The 20,747-nt window shown below is 37.7% G+C and overlaps 1 protein-coding gene across 9 annotated transcripts in view; it reads left to right on the top strand.

Annotated features, from left to right (window-relative positions):
- Pde4d (phosphodiesterase 4D) overlaps positions 1-20,747 on the top strand; it is a 1,379,127-nt gene that overhangs the window by 1,027,485 nt on the left and 330,895 nt on the right. Inside the window, exon 1 of one of the 9 annotated variants that reach the window (XM_070041222.1) lies at positions 14,599-15,230. The exons of the other annotated variants lie outside the window; for them this stretch is intronic. Within the exon in view, the coding sequence (XP_069897323.1) occupies positions 15,142-15,230 (89 nt within the window). The 5' untranslated portion in view covers positions 14,599-15,141. Of the gene's footprint in view, positions 1-14,598; positions 15,231-20,747 lie in introns of those variants that run through there. 9 annotated transcript variants of the gene reach the window in all.

The following is a 20,747-nucleotide window of genomic DNA, read 5'->3' as shown; positions in this document are numbered from 1 at the left end:
GTAAAGCTGTGTACATTTTCAAAGTCTCCTTTTAAATGCTCTGTGAAGAATAGCTTAGAGTCAGGTAAAAGCAGAAACTTCATTAAGAATTAAGAATTGCTACGGTTCCAGTGAAAGGCAGTGGTTTTCTTGGAGTGAGGTAGAGGCACTGCAGGTGATGAACAGTGCTCCATTGTGAGAGCAGGACTGACAGCATTTGATGATGAATATTTGCATAGAGTGAGATGCGCCAAAGATGACTCAAGGGGTTTGGCCTGAGCAAATTGAAAACATGTGTTTTAAATTGCTGAGCTGGAGAAGAGGAGGGAGGAGGGGTAGATGTTAGTGGTGGGATAGCTAGGTTCCAGCATCTTGGAGAGGCTTATTCATGGCAGAAGCTTCCAGTCCCACGCCATTTTCCTTCAACCCAGTCCAGGGTTCACCGTAGCTACTGTGGGCAGTGCCTTTGGGCTCAGCCTACTTTCCTATCTGTGGTAACTGGGGACTTCTCCATTAGTAAAGCGCTTACCTAGATTGATTTAACACTCAATGCTCAGGGGCCAGATATGGCAGGATAATTCCAAGTCATGCCTGTATTGTCCTTCAAATGATCCTTATGGAAACTAAATATTTGCCCACCATGACAACCTACTTGTTAATAATGCATACTCTGCTGATTTTTCTTATTGCTTCACTCTCCCATTCCCCATTCCCCCAACTAATACTTTATAGAATCATCTCTGACTCCTATCCAAATAAACACCCCAATTTCATAGACTTTACCTGAAAGAGAATCAATCTGACTATGACATAGCTAAATTTCAGTGTTCAAGGAGGAGTTGGTTATTCCAATCTGAAAACCAGAGACAATGTCTGAGATGAGGATGTTTGGAAGGGGTTAGTGTTTTACAAGCCAATACTGAAGTCCATTTCACACCGTCGGAAGAGGGATACATTCCTACAGAGACTTAAGTGGTAATTATCTGCTTCATACGAGCATGGACAGTTGGAGCTTTCGGTAGAGGCCAGAGGGTAATTTCTAGATCATACTACATGATGAAACTATAATACATTGAAGGAGGGGTATTCTAGGGGATTGTTTTTAAACTGCATTTGCATAAGCAACATGTTGTTTTTACTTTGGATATATGGTTATTTGAAGTCATTTTGGGAAAACCAGTGGAGATTTTAATGGAGGACACTCGAAGTCATCCTTTGGTATGGGTCCCTGCTTTTTTTGTGTGTTGTGCTGATCCTGGGCTTGAACTCCAGACCTGGACACTGTCCCCTGCTTTTTTGCTCAAGCTTAGTGCTCTACCCCTTGAGCCACAACTATACTTCTGCCTTTTTTGTAGGAGTAGATAATTGGAGATTAGAGTCTGAAACACTTTTCTACCCAGGCTAGCTTTGGACCACAATCCTCAGATCTCAGTCTCCTGAGTAGCTAGGATTACAGATGTGAGCCAGGCAGCGCCCAGCATGTCATTACTTTGATAAAGCAGTTTGTATTAATTCATAGTTTTCACTTGCTTGACTTGGGGTTTCAGAGCTGTGCATAAAGGCTTGAGTAGAAAAGTGAGTGGAGACAAATGGCACCCTCTTAACAGGTAGTACAACCAGCTACTGGCAACAGGAAGGAATCTCTCTTGTGGTGAGGAGTCTGGTGTGTCCCTAATGTGGGAGCTGATGGATTTTTTCCTCCAGTTTTGAACTAGGACATCAGATAAAGCCCAACTCCTCTTATACCTTCCAGCATGACTTTCCCTTTGCTGGCTGTATCCAGAGGTTTGTTTGTTTGTTTTTTCCCCTGCTAGGAAGTTATCCAGATAATTCCAAGTCAGTAAAGAGTGTTAAGTGAAATAAGATTCTTTATTCTACTTAAAGAATTAATTCAAGCATGTAAAAATGCTCCTAACTCTCACATTACTCAGATGGCAGTATCTAACTAGTGGATAGCATATGGAATTTCAAATGATCAATACATTTCCAAATGCCAGCCCTGAAGCATATTCTCAGTTCATAAGTCACTCACTCTGCATTTTAAGTAAATGGACAATATTTGAAGTTAATACAGACTCAAATTTTTGATACTCATTTGTATTTGTGTGTATGTATATATGATGTGTGTGTGTGTGTGTGTGTGTGTGTGTGTGTGTGTGTGTGTGTAACAGCATTAGTCAGCAAAAACAAGTTTTACAAGTTTTAGAGATAAAAACAGATTTTCATTTTAGGGAGTTCTTTTAAAATTATTATTACAAAAGACAAGCATGTGAATTTTCCTAAAAAGACTTGATAATCAGGAAATAGGTCGTCAACTGTATGTGCTGTCCATAGCCACATCTGTATTCTTAAAAGATTTGAACTAGGGGAAGCACATATCTGCAATGCTGGCTGGACTGGAGCCTGAGCTCTTGCCTAAGGTGAAGGTACAGTCCTGAAAAATCCAGCTCTCTTCCTAAAGGAAAATTTCCTTGCAGGCTGGCATGAGGTAGGTTTCTCTCAATCTCTAAAGAGCTCAATTTCTTTCTGTGTTTTCTTTTTCCTGGCCATGGGTCCCAGTCCAACTCTGGACAGGAATTTGCTCTGTCTTCTTCAGACCTGTTTCTGCTGCTTCTAATTTGGGTTTAAACCATATCAGCGTAGGTGGTAATTGATATGATGCTCGTCTGGCTTGTAAGTATTTCTCTCTCTCTCTCTCTGCCCCCTTAACATCTTAGCTATGTGTAAAATATCTATGAGTCATGTTTAATTTAAGATAGACTCAAAAGTCTTTATTCATAACCTTTGGTTGAAATCTAATCAACTAAAACTCTTGTTAGGAAAACAGAAACTTAACTGCCTGAGTTTTTAATTGACAAGAGTTTAATTTTATATGAATAGAAGAAAATATTTTTGGTGTAAGAAATATTACTGCTGTGGGAAAGAATGTTTTAAAAAACACCATACTACCAAGAGAGAACTTACTGTCAATATTTTGGGGCACATATGCATTGGTAGGTTTTAATTGAATGATTTTCCAGAAATAATTAGATACTACTTAATATTAATGACTTTTATTTTTGATGGTACTAGGGCTTGACCTCAAGCATGGGCTCCATGCTTGCTAGGTAACTGCTCTACCACTTTAGCCACAACTCAGACCTTTCAGTATTAGTGTGTTTGCTTTTTCAGATATGGTTTTGTGGTTCTACCTGGGTTGGCCTTGAACTGAACTTCTTCTATTTCCACATCCCAAGTAGTTGGCATTACAGGTATAAGTCACTATACATGGCAACCGTTTCATAATTTACTTCTTGACAAAGTAGTAACAAAAACAAATATTACTCTGTGCTACTTACAGCTAAATTGGCTGTTTCTCTGAACTGTTTTAATGAATTTGTTTTAGACTTGCAAGTACACATCCTTAAGTATGACTGAAGTTGGTTGTTTCAAAGTGGGAATTCCTGGGTCCTTAGAGCATCTGAAAACTCTCTGGTTTCCTCCAGGACTTTGAAGTATCTGCTCCTTCTTGATAGGATTCTTTTGCAATTAATAATTCTAGACAGGTGTGAGAGTATTCAACAATCATTTCTATGAGACCTTCTGTTTCATGGGAATTAAAATTCAGTTTCCTAAACTACTCTTGTAATATCATCTGACCATGAACTTCATGTCAGTTTGCTGAGAGGACTCCATGCTGGCATTTACACTAAGAGCGCCAGAAACAATCAATGAAAACCTGTCATGGATATTAGTTGTACTTCTTTTTCACTCATTAGAAAAGTAGAGTTCCTTGTCTAGAACTAGGTCTCACACTTATATAATACTTGCTTAAAATTACAACAAAAGGAAATAAAAAATTAAATCCACAGCAAAAAAGAAAAGTCCTTATTTATCAATATGTCTCCAAGTTATTGATTTTCATGTTTTTTTACAATACTAATGAACTGAAAAATTCCCAATCATTCCATGAACGAGGTCATGATTGACTCATAATATATCATGAATTTCACTAAATCAAGCAATTCAGAGAACATTTTTACCTAGGATTAAACTGAAATAGAACTTCATAATGTGGCAACTTTTATCATTTAAATGGGTTTTTATTTCTATAATTCAAAATCCTTGAGCATATATTTAACATTTCCTTTATCATTAATTTAATTTTGTTGGTAAGATTTTAGAATGCCAATTTTATTTTAAACTATGAACAAAAGCACAGTGCCTTTTGGTACAAAGTACACAGTTTAAAATACAGTAAGTAAGAAAGCATAGAGACCTATAATTTAAGTTCAATATAAGACTACAGGTATAATAACACTACAATTTTCATTGCTCACGTCCATTATTATAACCACCCATTAGAAACAATCTCCCAAATGTTACTTGTAAAATGTAAGTAACTGATACACTAGTGTTCACTGCTTATACTACTATAAGGGGAAAAAAATCAGTTTTGATATTGTAAGAACCATTTCCTAAATATTTGCACTGGAACAAGTTTTGTAGGTCTCATTAAGTTTGCATTGTAAGCAGCTGTCATTAAGTGTTCTTTCCGGGCTAATGGTGAAACTTGAAGCCTCTAAGTCTGTATTTGTAAGAGTAAGTTTCCAAGGTCTGTTTTTGCCAGCTTTAAATTGTGAGCGGTTGGTATGTTTGCTTGTATATTTGTTGATTTTGTCATGTTAGGGAACATACTGGTACGTTTAATAGGGCATAACTGCATCCACCTCAGGTTACAGAGACTTTTTCGGATGAGATTCTCTCAGAGTTTCTGTAAGGAGATGCCAGGTCCTCCTGTGCCCTCAGCCACTTAGCTGTGAATTATAACCCATGCTGATATTCTAGGAGAGGATCACAAAGGCTCAATAGCTATGTGCTTATGATCACATAAAAGAATACTTACTGACATGAACGACAAGAAATGGAAACAAGATGTTTTTTGTTATTTTGTTCTTGTTTTGTTCTCCTTTGTCACTGCTTTGGTTTTCTGTATCTTTTGTCTTGAATGTAAGTTTATCTGTTTGGGGGAGAGTAAGCAGGGGAGCACAGAAATGGTGGGACAAAGGGTGAACAAATGCAGCAGAGACACTCCTTAGACACTATGGTGAAAATGAACTATACAACTTGTGGGGGAGAGGATTCAGGAGGGAAAAATTGCAAGAAAACAAGAGAAGAGGTGACACTGTTCAAAAAGAAATGTACTCGTTGCCTGATTTATGTAACCATAATGCCTCTGTAAATCACCTTTATAATAAAAATAAATAAATAGATAAATAAATAAATAAAAATAAATCCTGTACTGGCATGAAACAGGAACTTTATAAATGTATCCCTCTGTGTCGTTACCATAGTATCTTGATATGTCTGTTGAAGGGCAGGTGCGCTACTACTTGAGCTATGTCCTCCAGTTATTTTCTTCCTTCTAAGGTACTTTTCAGAGAAGACCTCATATTTTTTCACAGGGTTTGCCTCTCACAGCCTCCCACACATTAAGATCACAGTCACAGGCCACCCTGCCCAACTTATTTGAGATGGGAGCTCACTAATGTTTTGTTCTCAATGGACTTACACTGCCATTCCAATACCTTTGATCTTTTCTTCTGAATAGCTAACTGGATTAAGGGCAGAAACTACTATACCTAGTCAGTGCCATGTCATAAGCCTAGAGTTTTAGTTTTTGATGTAGTTAGCTCCTTAAACTTCCTGTGGGCATGAGTTACATTAACCATTGATCAACTGGCATCACACATGGCACACAGTAGATACCTAATGTATATGCTTAAGTGACAAGGATAAAAGAAAGAAACAAAGAATTAAGGAAGGAAAGAAGGAAGCCCGGCTGATTGCAGTAACTGTTGGAACAAAATTGTATGTAGAAGCTACCTTGGCAGGCTATTTTTTTTTAGTTCGGTTTATTTCAGATGATTTTATGACTTAGACTAAGTCCCACTTAGAATATCTAGAAAAATACCTACTACCGTAAATGTTTCATTACTGAGACTAGGAGTTAAAAATCCACAGAGTTTTGGTTCTTTGATGACAATTTGTTTTCTTCTCAATTTTTTTATTCCAAGTTATTGATAACTAATATATGAAACCAAAATATGTCCAATTTCAATCAGAATTCTGCTATAAAAGATTTTACTTAATATTGCTAGACTAGTGACAGAACAATGCACTTTGCCAAATTTAGTTTACATTGAAAGAGACAGTCTTTATTATAGAAATAGTTTATTCTCCAAAATTTAGGGGCTTAAGTTTCACTGAAGGGCCTATTGTTTTACTTGTTAAACTTGAGAACACAGAATAGAAATAAAGTCAATAGAAATAAAGACCAATAGAAATCAAGCCAGTGATATCATTGCCACCAAAACCCTAGATAGAGAGCTAAGAAATAGTTTTTTGTTTTGTTGTTTTTGTTTTTTTTTTTATCGTGGGGCTTTAACTTTGGGCCTGGGCACTGTCCCTGGTGGTTAATTGGAGATAAGAGTCTCATAGACTTTCCTGCCTGGGCTGGCTTTGAACCTCTATCCTCAGATCTCAGCTTCCTGACTAGCTAAAATTACAGGCATGAGCCACCAGCGCCTGGCTAGCTCTAAGTTTTGTGTATCCTGTTAGAAAACAAGAACAAATGATTATAAAATAAATTTTAAAAGTAAATAATTTTCTTAACTATAACTAAAAAATGCAGGTTTCTATTTTACCCTCTACTAATTGATATACCATTGGATGGGTGGACTGAAAAATATATTTCTCTTCTATGCAGACTATTCAGACTGCAAATGGTGGAAAATGTACAGTATATACAAATGTTGATCTTATTACTTTTCTTCAAACCATTCCTCATACCAGGCCTGAGGAGGCCTATTGGGGTGACTTGCTAGTTATTACCCTTGTACCCACTCAGCTTCTGTCTGCTGTCTCTGGACCTCCTTAAGTGCACGGGGAAGTACTTGTTCTCCAGACTTAGGAATTTAAAGGACTTGAATAAGCCAGTTACAGAAAAGAGCTGGTGACAGGCAGAACTAACATGGACTCAGTCTTCTGTTATATATTTAGTTTATGGTGGCAGCCAAACTACTTAGCTTCTCTGAGCCTTAGTTTTCTTCTCTATGAAGTAATGATAATAATATATATCTACATGTTGACAAACTAAATAAGATTAGGTTGGTTTTGTATCTGATGTCTGTTCCTTTTCTTGTGAAAAATTTACAAATTTGTCTTTAGTAAACTAAACTCTCTAAGGTCTAAGGACCTGACTCCTCCATTCCTTCATTCTCTTCTAGGCACACGTTAGATCAGAGAGACCTCACTTTTAACATCTATCTGCTACCCATGGGCTATGTGATCACATGGACAAATTACTCCAACTTTGGAAGACTCCATTTCCTCAGAAATAAAATAGAATACAAATGATGTGATACTCAGAGATAGATGGAGGAGATCATAGTGATAGCATATGCCTTTACCACAGAATAAACAACAAACATCATTGTAAGAAATGATTACTGTAAGAAAAGGAATTGAAAGTCACCATGACCTTCTGATGAGGTTTGTTCACAGAGTGCCCAATATCCAAGAGGTGTCAGGGTAAGGAGGAGATCTATAGAGGACAGGGCAGCAGTAAATGCCCACAAATAGGAACATTTGTGAGTGTTGCTCTAACAAATGGATTTCCAGATTTAGCACGACATAAAACACTGTCATGGAAAAAATTCAGCTCACCAAAATTGTGCACGAGATTGTTGTTATTTAGGGATTCTTGGTATTTAGTGACTTTTTTTGTCTTTCTTTTTGTCTCCTCAGGGAAATGATTTTGTTTTGTAGACTAGCAATTCCATCACAGTTCTTGCTTGTTTATTAGCTGAAACAAGCCAGGGATACCCTTGTTTGGTATGTGCTCAACAAGGAGAGAAGCATGCTTGTATTCAGGGTTGCAAATGCTTTTCCAGTTCAACAACAGGGCTTTAGGATCCTATAAGTTTTCAAATGAGACAACAGCAGCAACAACAACAACATTTCTGCATTTTGGAGAAGTCCAGGATTTAAAACAATTGAGAAAAATTCCCTGAGCTAATTTTAGAATTCTTTGAAGTTTATTATATTTTATATGATAAACATATTTTATTATAAATAAAATCCATAGATGATTTTAATACTGAAAATAAAGCTAGAGGATTAACCTTAGAAACGAAGCACCTTCTATTCTATTCTTATCATAAAAATATTTCCACTTAATCACTGAAACAGCAGATGAACACCTTTTTGGAAAGTGAAAAAATGGTACCTCTATTTATTGTGCTCACAAAGTGACTAATTTCTTTTTTTTTTTTTTTTTACTTTTTTCTTTATTGTGAAAATACTGTACAGAGGGGTTACAATTACATAGGCAAGATAATAAGTACATTTCTTATCAAGCATTGTGGCCTCCTCTTTTGTTACCTCTTCCCATCCCTTCCCATCCTCCCCCCCCCCCCCCGCCGCCCCCACCCGATCCTCCCTGCTCCCCCTCCCCCACCAAAGTTGTAAAGTTCGTTTTCGACCTGACAACTTATACATCTCATTGTTGCAATGGGTCCACCTGTATTCCTATTTAAACGATTTGTTTTTTCCCTTCCCGTCCATAAATTATACCAACATTAAATACAGTGAAAGCAGGGGTTATACTGTGGGAGAGGGACATATGAAGCAACAAAGAAATCATCTTATAAATGTGTTAGAAACAATCACAAGAAAGAAAAAAAACATTTGAATACATATCTTAGGGTTCATTTCCCTAACATCACCTTATCTGACCTTTTCTGCTTGACTCAGACATATACTAGATATTGCAAATAAGGGAAACCATGGGACCTATGTTTCCTTGGGCCTGGCTTACTTCACTTAATATAATTTTTTCCAAGTCTTTCCATTATGTGACTAATTTCAAAGGACAAGTTTTAAATTGAAATGTTTCTATCTGTATATAAATAGCTTCTATAGCTCCCACAAAAGTATACAAACTTTATTGTTGGGGCTGGGTAAAATTTTGTGTATTTTCAAATGCTTCTATAAACTACCTTTTCTATATTCTCAAAAACTCCCCCCCTGGGCCTCAAATGAGAATCAGATTGAAAGGCCTGATTCTCATCTCAACAAGGTCAAGCAAACAGTGTTCAAGGTCACATAGGAAATTCATGGCTTACTGTGGTTCTTAATTTCTAATCCTCTATGCTCATGCTATCCGGATGTTTTCCTATGGTGTTTTATTAGAGAATAAAGTTACTTTGGGTAAAGGTTCATTTGATCATAATAGTGATAGTAGTTTTTCTTATTTTGTTATTTTCTTATTTATTTATTGCAGCAACCTTGGTTTACTCAGGAAATACAGCTTTAAATAAAGTCTATGTGTATTACTTGGATTTTACCTCCGCCCTTTCTACCCTCCCCCCTTACTTAAAAGAGTCTAATTCTGGTGAATCATCTTATCTTAAAGACTTGCTCAGAATTTTGGGTTGTTCATTTATCAAACATGATTGTGACGATGCATTTTAGGAGCATGCTTTCTCAACATGGTTAAAACTACATAATGCCTTCACTTAGGTTAGCATCCTACTGCCTCCCAGCATGTAAAATAATTGTCCTCCATTTCAAAATATGGTATCCTTGAAGATTATTAGGCCATTTGACCTAAGCACTAGGAACTCAAGGACAAAACAAAATATGATCCAGGCCTCCTTCATGTTAGTTTGTCAGAAAAGCCAGACACTGAATATGTTGGTGTCAACAAAGAATTGCAAGGTACTGTGGAGACAGAACATGGTCTGGGGAAGCAGTCAAGGCTTCCTGGAGAAAGTGCCTTTTTTCTTTTTCTTTTTTTAAATTTTAAATTGATATTGTAAAGTTGATGTACAGAGGGGTTATAGTTACATGAGTCAGGTAAAGAATACGTATATTTTGGGGCACTATGACAGCATCACCCCTTCCTTTGCTGTCTTCTAGTTTTTCCCTCCCATTCCAGGAAGTGTCTTTTAAAAAGAATTTTGTATCTGCTCTGTTCTTCACCAGTCAAAAACTGAAAGAATTTTTTTTATGTTATAAGTGCAATATTGAAAAGATTTTTCTGACTTTTAACAATCTTCAGAGACTTAAACAATAATTTATCTTAAAAAAGACTTTTATACATCTTTAAGTAAAATTAGGTATATTTCTTCATTTCAAATCATTAGCCTACATTAATTTGAAATGTTTGAAAGAAGTTGACTCTAGAAATACTTCCTGTTGATTAATTAGAATAGTCTAAGTCTCTGTGATTCACTTAGTAAGTAGTTAATATATGTTATTTTTTTCCTTTTCTCCCATGTCTTCTGTTCTAATTACTGCCCTTAAACATCATTTAGCTAAGAATTTAGAAGCTCTGTTGCCTTACTGAGTAAAAAAGGCTGACCTAATTATCTTCTGAACTGTTAAAACAGTCCTAAAAATATTCCATTATAGCTGAAAACAGCTAAATATATAGTAAAACATTTTGATTCACAATCTAAAGTTTTATTGATCTTTTAATCTTATGTTTAAACATATCTTTTGATCATTTTATGCCTACATGAGTTTGGCCTTTAAGTTCCAACTTCTTTCTCCTTGTATTCTGGGATATACATAAATCAGTGGTGTATTTTCAGAAGTTTAAAACATAGAGCATGCTTTTTTAATCTTCTCAGTAGGATACCTTTAATTCTGTTCACATACCTCTTCATTCTAGCGTATAAAATAATCCCCCCCCCATTTCATAACCTGGAATAATTGACATCTAAATCAAGCAGACTCACATCACATTTAGATTTATATGGTTTATTCTACAAATGAAATGCTGCCAAATAATGCTAACACCTCCATTTATACAAATGAATTATAGTTATGATAAATATAATTAATATAATGAAAGCTTTTCCAAGAAATACAATTTACTGAGTGAACACTAGTTTTAACAAATGCAGCAGTCTAACTGTCAAACAGCATTTTGTTATATTCTTGCCATAGACCACTCTGAAAATACAGTTATTATAATAATGACATCTACACTCTGTGATAGCTGACATATACTGTTACTAATACTATTTCTTTTTTTTCTTTTTCTTTTTTTTTTTTGGTCGATTGTGGGGCTTCAACTCAGGGTTGGGAAGCTGTCCTTGAGGTCTTTTGCTCAAGGCTAGCTCTCTACCACTTGAGCTACAGTGCCACTTCTGGTTTGTTTTTTTTTTTTGGTGGGGGGGTCCGGTCGTGGAGCCTGAACTCTGGGCCTGGGCACTGTCCCCCAGCTCTTCAGCTCAAGGCTAGTGCTCTACCACTTGAGCCACAGCGCCACTTCCAGCTTTTTTTCTTTTTGCTTATGTGGTGCTGAGGAATTGAACCCAGGGCCTCATGCATTCAAGGCAAGCGCTCTACCACTGAGCCACCTTCCCAGCCCCCACTTCTGGTTTTTGAGTGGTTACTTGGAGATAATAGTCTCACAGGGACTTTTCTGCCAGGGCTAGCTTTGAACCATGCATCTCAGATCTCAGCTTCCTGGGCAGCTAGGATTATAGCTATGAGCTACCACCATCCAGCTACTAGTTTTTTATTCCATGTTAATCTCTTCTGATTTTGACTCTGTAATCAGCAACTATTTCAAAATTACAGCATTATCCTGAAACCCCTCTATTTGCCTCTCTGGTTTCCTGAAGCAATGTATTTCAACATAACATACCCACTAATGTAACTCTTGATTTTTCTGAAGTTTAGCTCACCTTCTCCCAACCCTCTCTAGCCTCAAAAATACTTTATATGTAGGTAAATGATTAACTTTGTGGATTGGAAATTCTCCCATGTTTAAATTTGGGAGTTTTGCATCAATTTCTGGTGGCCAACTATTTCCTAGAAAGGAAATTTTGAGTTTTTATGTCAAATCCCCAAACCCCAATCTATCATGTGTAGTTTCTGGAATCTTGGAACTAAAATCATAGAAATAGTCAAGAGGCAAAAATGATGCCTTATTTAGAACTTGGCATAACATATGATTGAGGTAATTGGCAGGAGGGCATTTTATTTATTTCAGGGGATTAGTAATTATATGATTAACAATTGAAAGGAACCATGTTTAGAAGTCAGAATCCTGTTTTCACTGGGAAAAAAAGTTGAGTTTTCAACTTGTAAAGGAAGACAGATGGTACTTCTTTTCTTGCCATTCAGTCTTGCTTTTACTAAAATTCCTTTGGGGGAAAATACAGAACTAAAATGTGATAGTAATTAAAACACTAAAAATATTCCCTCTTTGCCTTTTTTTTCTACCCTTGTACCTGTGAAATAAAATTTATAAGCATTTGACTAGAAAATAAATTACAGTAAAGCTTTATCCTAAGAAACATGCCCTTAAATTTTTTTCCCAGCCATTTAAATGCTCCTATCTATGAAACGCTAGCCTGAACAATATGGTATTTTATATTTGAAATTAAGGCTTATGCTCATAGTTAATCTCAGAAATAAGTAGCTTATTTCTGTGACCCTGTTAAGACCTTGTAACCTGTGAGGGATTATGTGTAACTGTACAGAAGAAATGAGAAGGTGGTGGTGGTGAGTAATTTATAAGGAAGAATAGCATTAACATAGCCAGAGACCCATGTTTCTATCAGATTTCACATTAGAAAAAAGAGCCCAAAGATTGCCCTTTCATGTTGATAATCTCATACTTACAGTTCCATTGATTTTAGCTTGTTTAACTGTTAAGGAACCATGAATGGAGTAGAGGAAAAACATTGCTAGCAATCATGGGGGGAAATGGTAGCTTGCCTCTCCTTTCTTGTAAGCTTTAGAAAAGTTGGACATCCTATGATAGTTTACTATGGATTATGATCATGACTTAATATTTTATCAATTTGTTATCAACTGGTGCGTTATCCTTTCAAATATATAACTTGGTGAGAAAATAAAGACAATTAATTACTAATAGAAATAGCTATTGTTAGCTTTAGGCTGGATGGGAAGATAAGGTTTGTCTTACTGTAAGTAAAATTGAAATAACAAAAAAGGTAATAATTTTCTGCTTCCAGTCAATCTGGACTGTAGATTTTATTGTCAGACACCAGTGATGCTCTTTTACCTAGGAAATTTAAAGCCTCACTGGATAGAATGAGAGCTTTGGAGTTATGTGAGATATCAGTGTCTCCCTTCTGCCCTCCTGCCTCCCTGTACCCTCCCAATCCTGACACCCCCATCTGCCCTCCCCCACCCCATCTGCCCTCAGGGGCTCTTCCCCTCTTTCCTAGTCAGCCAGTTTCTTTCCAGTATCTTGATTTAGGTTCATATGATGCTTTCCTATTAAACACAGAGTTGTTTAGCTCAGCACTAATTAATTTCTTCAGGAATGTTTGCATTGCTTAAGAACCCGCCCCATGTATAAATGAACTAATATAAGGGAATGAAATGCTAATGGTGTACTCTCCTGTATTCAAAGAGCAGATTACATAGATAGAGACACCTCAAACCTCCACAAAAACTACCACAAAGGCAACTGGCTATTTTGTTCATGTGAAATTAGATCCCCACACAAAAGCAAAAAGCATTCAGATCTATGAAGCATTCAGATGTTGCAAGTTGATTGCTATTGCATGTGTTTGGTTTTGAACCCTCACCTCCCCCAAGGCTGCTGGTATTTAGGGCAGTTATCATTCACCCACTCCCTTGCAGCCTGAATGTTAGATAATGAGGTGGAACTGTAAAAATGTTTCCTATTACTCAGCCCTAAAGCTGATATGGAACCTGCAGCACTCTTTTAAAAACCCATGGTGTGCTGGAGGCTCTTGTGAAAAATCTGCATCATGTTGCTGTCTAATTCTTTATGGTGTCCCCATGCACATTTCCACCCCTATTTGGTCTGTAAGATAAAGATTGAGGTTTAGGGTATGGAAATTTGACAGATAGGGGGATGTTCACTAGGTATAAGTATTGCTAAGTTTTGTCCAGTTTTTAGTGGGTTAAATTCTCTCTTGGGCTCTCCAAGCCTGTCTAATCTTATCCTGGAAAAGTGGAGCTCTGCCTTGGTTTACAGGGGAGGTCACCCGCCGGGCAGTGTTTGGACAGGGACTGATGGAATCATGCTACACTGTTAACATTAAATACCACTGGACTGCTGAGAGCTGATGAGGGCATCTGAGTCCTTTGACTCATGGAGAGCAATATCTTGAAATATATGCCTGTGTGAGATGTGTTGTGCTGTTAAACATCCAAAGGACTCTACTTGGCTTTCATAACTGATTGAACTTGAACAAAAGCTGTTTGAAGGGATTTAGCAGAGAGTTAAGCACTGTTTCTAGGGAATAGGAAATGGAGAAGACAACAGATCTTTGCTGTTAGAGTCACACATCAGAGCTCAGCTCACCAAGGTGACACAGCATCTCCTGGAGGGGTAAAGCTGCCAGAGGCTCTGAAAGTGATCTGCCTGTTTTCTTCACACACTGACATGCAGGGAGGGACTGATGTTTTTCAAACAATCAAATCCTTGTGGAGGGTTTGCTAATAAAGTACCCTCTCTCTGTTTCTGGGAGAAGTGAAATAAGAAAAGTGACTTTTGGCAGCTAAGTGGGTGAAATTTAGCAATCTGTCAAATTTCCTAGTCATAGGCATGCATTTGCTGTTTAAAACAGTGCCCTCTACTCACTGTTTTGAAACTGTTCGTGCTAGCAAAAAGTTTTAGCCACTCCAGTCAAAGCTCCATGTGTGTGTGTGTGTGTGTGTGTGTGTGTGTGTGTGTGTGTGTGTGTGTGTGTGTGTGTGTGTGTGCGCGTGCGCGCATGTGCGTGTGTGGGGGGGTGCACATGCACGTGTTGTGCTTTTCAGGAGTGACATACGACTCTGCTGCTTAATCAGGGCTATATTTAAAAACAAAATTTCAAGGGAGTGTTTCTTTCACAAATAATAAGATAAAGTTGGAGTGAAGCAAGCTCGATTGCAAAGGGCAAGTGTCATGCTGCAGGAAGCCCTGGCCACCCCTTTCAGCCCTGCCTTAGCCAGCCTGCCACCGCTTGGTCACCGCATACCACCACACAGAAGAAATGCCCACACTCAGCTACAAGTGCCTGCTGCTGCTCTCAGGGCCCTCCGGCCCCTGAACCCGTCACTGGCTCTGACTTTCTCTCTGGTCCTGTGGAACCTGGCACCATCTTTACTCCAATGGCTTTTGTGTGGGACCCTGTGGGAGTCACAGCTCCAGGACCTTCTCCAAGAGCCAAATCAAGATTTCGTTTCTCCAAGTCTTACAGGTACAGCTCTTTTTTCTTTTTTTTTTTTTCTTTTTTTTTTTTGTAGCTGCTGCCAAGGGATTTTCGTTTGCTTTAGACCACTTGCAATTAAGTCTTACCCAGTGTGAATCGATCTAATTCCTAAGCTGGTTCACTGCCAGTACAGTATAAGAAGTAAGATCTAAGATATCGTGAACCTGGAAATAGTCAGGGCAGTGTGGGGACCGGCAAGGAGGAGGAAGTTGCCTAACTGTAAAAGCTGATTCTGAGGCTCAAGGGGTGAACTTACAAAACAAAAAACAAAACAAAACAAAAAAAGGCATTCCTACTATGGTACTACCGTCTGGAAAAGCAAGTGTATTAGCTTGCCTAATGAATCATTATCATCAAAATTGGGCCGTGCTAAATTTAAGCTAACTCTTTATGCTTAAACAAGGTATTCTTGTTTAATTAAAAAAGGAATCAGCAGCAACAAAAACACTGCAGTGTTGCTGACAGATGTTTCAAAGCACATTCCTATAAAGTTGAACCCAGTTCTATGGTGTAAATAGCCATTCACAATTTAGTCTTGTCAGCAGAATTAGAGCATAAATTCTAAGTTAATATTTCATTTGTAAAAGTTTCTGTGGAAACCGGGTGAAAATTGTCTATCTTATTTCCCCAATACATTGTTCATGTTTTTGTTCTTTATCAAATAAGCAGAAAGAAGACACAGAAATACTTTTGATGGTTTTCCTTCATGAAAGATTGATTCTTTTCAGTGTATGCTCTGCTTGATGACAGCATATACAACAGAAAGGTGGCAACAGAGTAATAGTAAACAAAAGTGAAATTGATCACATAAATCAAGAAAAAAATCTTTCATCCTCAGATCAAATGCAACACATTTGAAATTTGCCAAGCCTATGTAGATGTGTATACTAACTCTGGATTAAAATATGTTCTGATTTGTCTACATAAAAGATATTCAACCTTTGCATTAAAATAATTCATAAGAATTACTTGCTGTCAGCAGGTAGTGTGCTGGGATCTTTTTAGGGAACTTAAATTATAATTCACTTGTAACAATGCATACGCAAATTTTGACAGGGGTTAAAGGATTGCCAGCTAAAGTTGCAAGTTGTATTAAATTTATTTCTACTTCAAAGCCAAATAAGTAATTTATTCATATTAATTATGTGAATTTGTTATGGTTATGAAATTGGGTTCAACTTTGGAAATTACATGCTTTTCATAGGCTTTACATCATATAAAATGTGATTCAGCATTCATTATTTGCATCACGTAACTATTATGTGCTAAGCTGTATGCTCAGAACTATTATCAAAGATCACTGGACACGTTTCCAGTTGATAGCTTCTGGTTTCTCCTCAGCACTGAAATATGATAGCAAGTTCCTTAATTTTACAAATATCTAAATATTGAATAAATAGAGTAAGAGCAACAGCCAGAGGAGCAGAAGGACCTGCACAATCTCAAAGAATGCATAATTTAACTCAACTGTATGATCCACAAATATTTTGTGAAACTTACTACCTTCTAAACCTGTCAGAGACATTTTCATTTCCTTGATAAGTTGAGTGCCGATCCTTTAGAAAATATAAGTGATGATATTTGATGTCAGTATAATTTGTGGAGGAGATGGGGAAAAACAAGTCGTTTAAGGATATAGGTGGACCCGTTGCAACAATGAGAAGTACAAGTTGTCATGTCGAAAACGAACTTTACAACTTTGGTGGGGTGGGGGGAGAAGGAATGGGTGGGGGGAACAGGGGGAGGATGGGAAGGGATGGGAAGGGTAAACAAAGAAGGAGGCTACAATGCTTGATAAGAAATGTACTCATTAGCCGGGCGCTGGTGGCTCACGCCTGTAATCCTAGCTACTCAGGAGGCTGAGATCTGAGGATCGCGGTTCAAAGCCAGCCCGGGCAGGAGAGACCATGAGACTCCTATCTCCAATAAACCATCAGAAAACCGGAAGTGGCGCTGTAGCTCAAATGGTAGAGCTGAAGAGCTGAGGGACAGTGCCCAGGCCCAGAGTTCAAGTCCCACGACCGACAAAAAAAAAAAAAAAAGAAAAGAAATATACTCATTATCTTGCCCATGTAATTGTAACCCCTCTGTACAGTATGTTCACAAAAAAAAAATAAAAGAAAAGAGAAGAAAAGAAAAAAACAGAAAATATAAGTGATGGTAGAGCTGAGGATAAGCTTTGCATGTTCCTGAATGGCCTACATTTTATTTCTTTTTTTTTGGGGGGGGGGGTCCGGTCATGGGGCCTGAATTCTGGGCCTGGGTGCTGTCCCTCAGCTCTTCAGCTCAAGGCTAGTGCTCTACCACTTGAGCCACAGCGCCACTTCTGGCCTTTTTCTTTTTGCTTATGGGGTGCAGGGCCTCAGGCATGCAAGGCAAGTGCTCTACCACTGAGCCACCTTCCCAGCCACCCCCCCCCCTACATTTTATTTCTAAGCAATCTTATTTGTAACAAGTTGAAGAATTCAGGATGACATCTCAGAGTCATCATTGGTCATTCTCCCGTAGAATTCTCCTTGGAAGAATTCATCCCTCATTCATTTCCTCTTAATTTCAAATTTAATTGCCTACATAAAAATAATAATTTCTATGCATTGTTTTCATTGTTGTGCTCTTTTATGGTCCTCCACTTGGATTGCAGAGAGGGACTCTCACCTTCTTGGGAACCAGAGACTCCCTTGCAAATAACAGGAATGTCATTACTATTACCTAATCCAGTATCGTCCTGAACCCTTTTATCTGTGTGTCCCTAAATATATGTATGGGTATAGAAAATTTCATAATATGGCCATGCTGTCACAGATGAAGAATTAAATGGAACATTACAGAGGTGGGTAAAAGTAGCCTACCTGTTCTTCCCTTTCTACGAATCTCTCATCTCTCCAAAAGATTTTATGTATTTAGCCACAGCAGTGATAATGATAACAATGAAAATATATGTTTATCATATAGCCTTAAGTTTTTATCACTAAGAATTTTGGTATACAGGTACATTTGCACACACATAAACACACACAACCATGCATTCATTCACATACAATTAAAACACCCAATTTGTCTTCTGAATACACAGTTTCAGTATATACCCTTCCTGGAATTAGAAGCAGTAAATTATTTAATACAGACATTTCAAATATCCTTGAACTCTACAACTTTTTCTGTGTTTGCTCACTTCCTCTTTTAATATAAAATATCCTTCAAAACATGAAGATAACTTAAGCTTCTCTTGACCTGTAGAAGACTTTGGTTTTGGTTCTACTACTGAACCACCTAAAGAACTGGATATTAACCACCATTTTTTCATTACATTTCTCCCATATGAGACTTTTTGCTTAAAGCAAAATATTTATATTTATATTATATTTATATGCTGTGAAATAGTCATATGTGCCTAGAATAGTATCATTTTTACCTTTAAATGTATAGTGAATGGTAGTGCTTGATGCTGGGGGTGCATGTAGTTGGGCTGGAGTATATTTTCTTTCACTTCCACGTAGCATTCAGGTGAAAAGAAGGCCAAAGCCAGAAGATAGGGAATTCGGTTACAGCCTAATTTATTAAAGTAGTAGCAAATTAATATATTTGGTTATTATTTACCCATGAGAAATGTGCAAACCCTTAGATAATTATAGAACCTGCAGAATAGATTCAAAAGCAGTTTTCAGTGGTGAGAAGGATTTTGTCTTTTGTGAGTAAAAATATGTTTTTAGATAGAAATATATGTATGGCTTATGATGCTATGCTTTATTTGATACAGAAAGAAATTGAAAATGAGGGAAAGAAAAAGAAAGGAGGGAGAGTAAGGGAAGAGCAAAGAAGAAAGCCAAGAGGGATGAAGACAGGAACCAGAGAAAAAGTGAGGGGGGAGAGGAAGGAAGGGGGGAAAGAGGGATGGTTTCATAACAGGAAAGCTAATTGCCCTCTGTGGACCTGTAATAGAGTGCCAACCATGTTTAAAGCAATGGGATCATTGTTAGCATTAGGGCACTGCTCACATAGGTGATTGCTGTTTTGAAGGACTAGGTATGGATTTGTCACCATAGGACCTACTTGTTTAAAGATCAACTTCATCAGACAGACACTTCTCACATGTGTTTTAGAGCAGAGAGAGGAGAAGGAAATGTGAACACTTAGGGAAGATACAGAAAGCATAACATTTAATAAGCTTGGGGACTCTGACAAATCTGGTAAGAACACACTAGTAAACTTTGTGTTGTTAAAAAATATTATTATGAGCCAGGTACTGCTGGCTCAGACCTGTAATCCTAGCTACTTGGAAGGTTGAGATCTAAGGATTGCTATATGAAGCCAGCTTGGGCAGAAAAATCTGAGACTCTTCTCTTAGCCACTCGAAAATCAGAAGTTGCTCTGTGAACCAAAGTGGTAGAGCACTAGCCTTGAGAGAAAGAGCTCAGAGACAGCACCTAGACCCTGAGTTCAAGCCCTAAGACCAACCAAAAAACACCCAACAACTCACAATGACAGTACACATTGAATAGAAACTTACTCTTACACAGATGGTCTGCTTTCCAGCCAGATGAAATTATAAAACTCTCTGCTTTCTGTCCTCTCAAAAATGGATATGCAAGGCTAGGCACAAGTAGTGGAGTGCCTATTCAAAAGATGACTATGCAAATGAAGGAGAAAAACATCAGGACCTATCTAGATGTAGAACACAGATGATTCCATTGTGTCCCATAGGCTAGGAACAGAAAGCATCTTCTAGTTTTCTTGTTCTACATACTGATAGGTGTTATGTGATATACTATAAAATTGAAATTCTCAGAAAATCTTTCAACCTCATTTTCCCCAGGTTAGCAGAGCTCCAAATTAGCGATTTGTTAAACACTTTGAGCATACACAGACTTCCATGGAAGGGGTTATGAAAATATTCTAAAGGGTCATAGATCATAACGCTGAAGGTGGCGCTGATGATCTCCAGGCAGTGAAAAGAGAAAGCAGTATTTTCTGAAACAAGACCAAAATAACCTTCAGTCATCATTCTTGAACTCTTAGAAGTTTAGTCACACCTGTAACTTGAGCAGTGGTTACAGAACCCACTGGCTTGATCCCACCATTGTAGAAAAAGAATGAGTGCCATCAAGGAAATGACATGTTGGGCTGTCACTTACCAGACACCATATGAACACCTTCTATTGGGTAGCTTTTTAAGATTTTATTTTAAAAAATTTTTGAGATGTAGTAGATATATTATTGTTAGTGCGACCCCATCCACCTCATTTTATTCTTTAGAGCAGGTGAAGCAGATAAGTATCATTTACTGTGAAGTAGTAAAGAAGAAAATGGAGCGTCAAAGACCACACAGATATGTGGTCAGAAAGTCTGGAACAATAATCATCAGAGATCATTTGTATTGGGTACTTTCCCCTGGACCTGGCAGTGTGCCTGTGGTTGTACATGCATTATCTCATGCATGTCATCCTTTGAAACAGCCCTAGGCACAGGGCCTTGCAGTACCTCTATGTTTAAAATGAGGAGCTAGGC

This window comes from Dipodomys merriami, unplaced genomic scaffold, assembly GCF_024711535.1.
Source record: "Dipodomys merriami isolate MVZ:Mamm:240054 unplaced genomic scaffold, mDipMer1.0.p SCAF_30, whole genome shotgun sequence".
Classification (NCBI taxonomy): Eukaryota; Metazoa; Chordata; class Mammalia; order Rodentia; family Heteromyidae; genus Dipodomys; species Dipodomys merriami.
The sequence above is the reverse complement of the archived record's forward strand: the minus strand, read 5'-3'. Positions and strand labels throughout refer to the sequence as shown.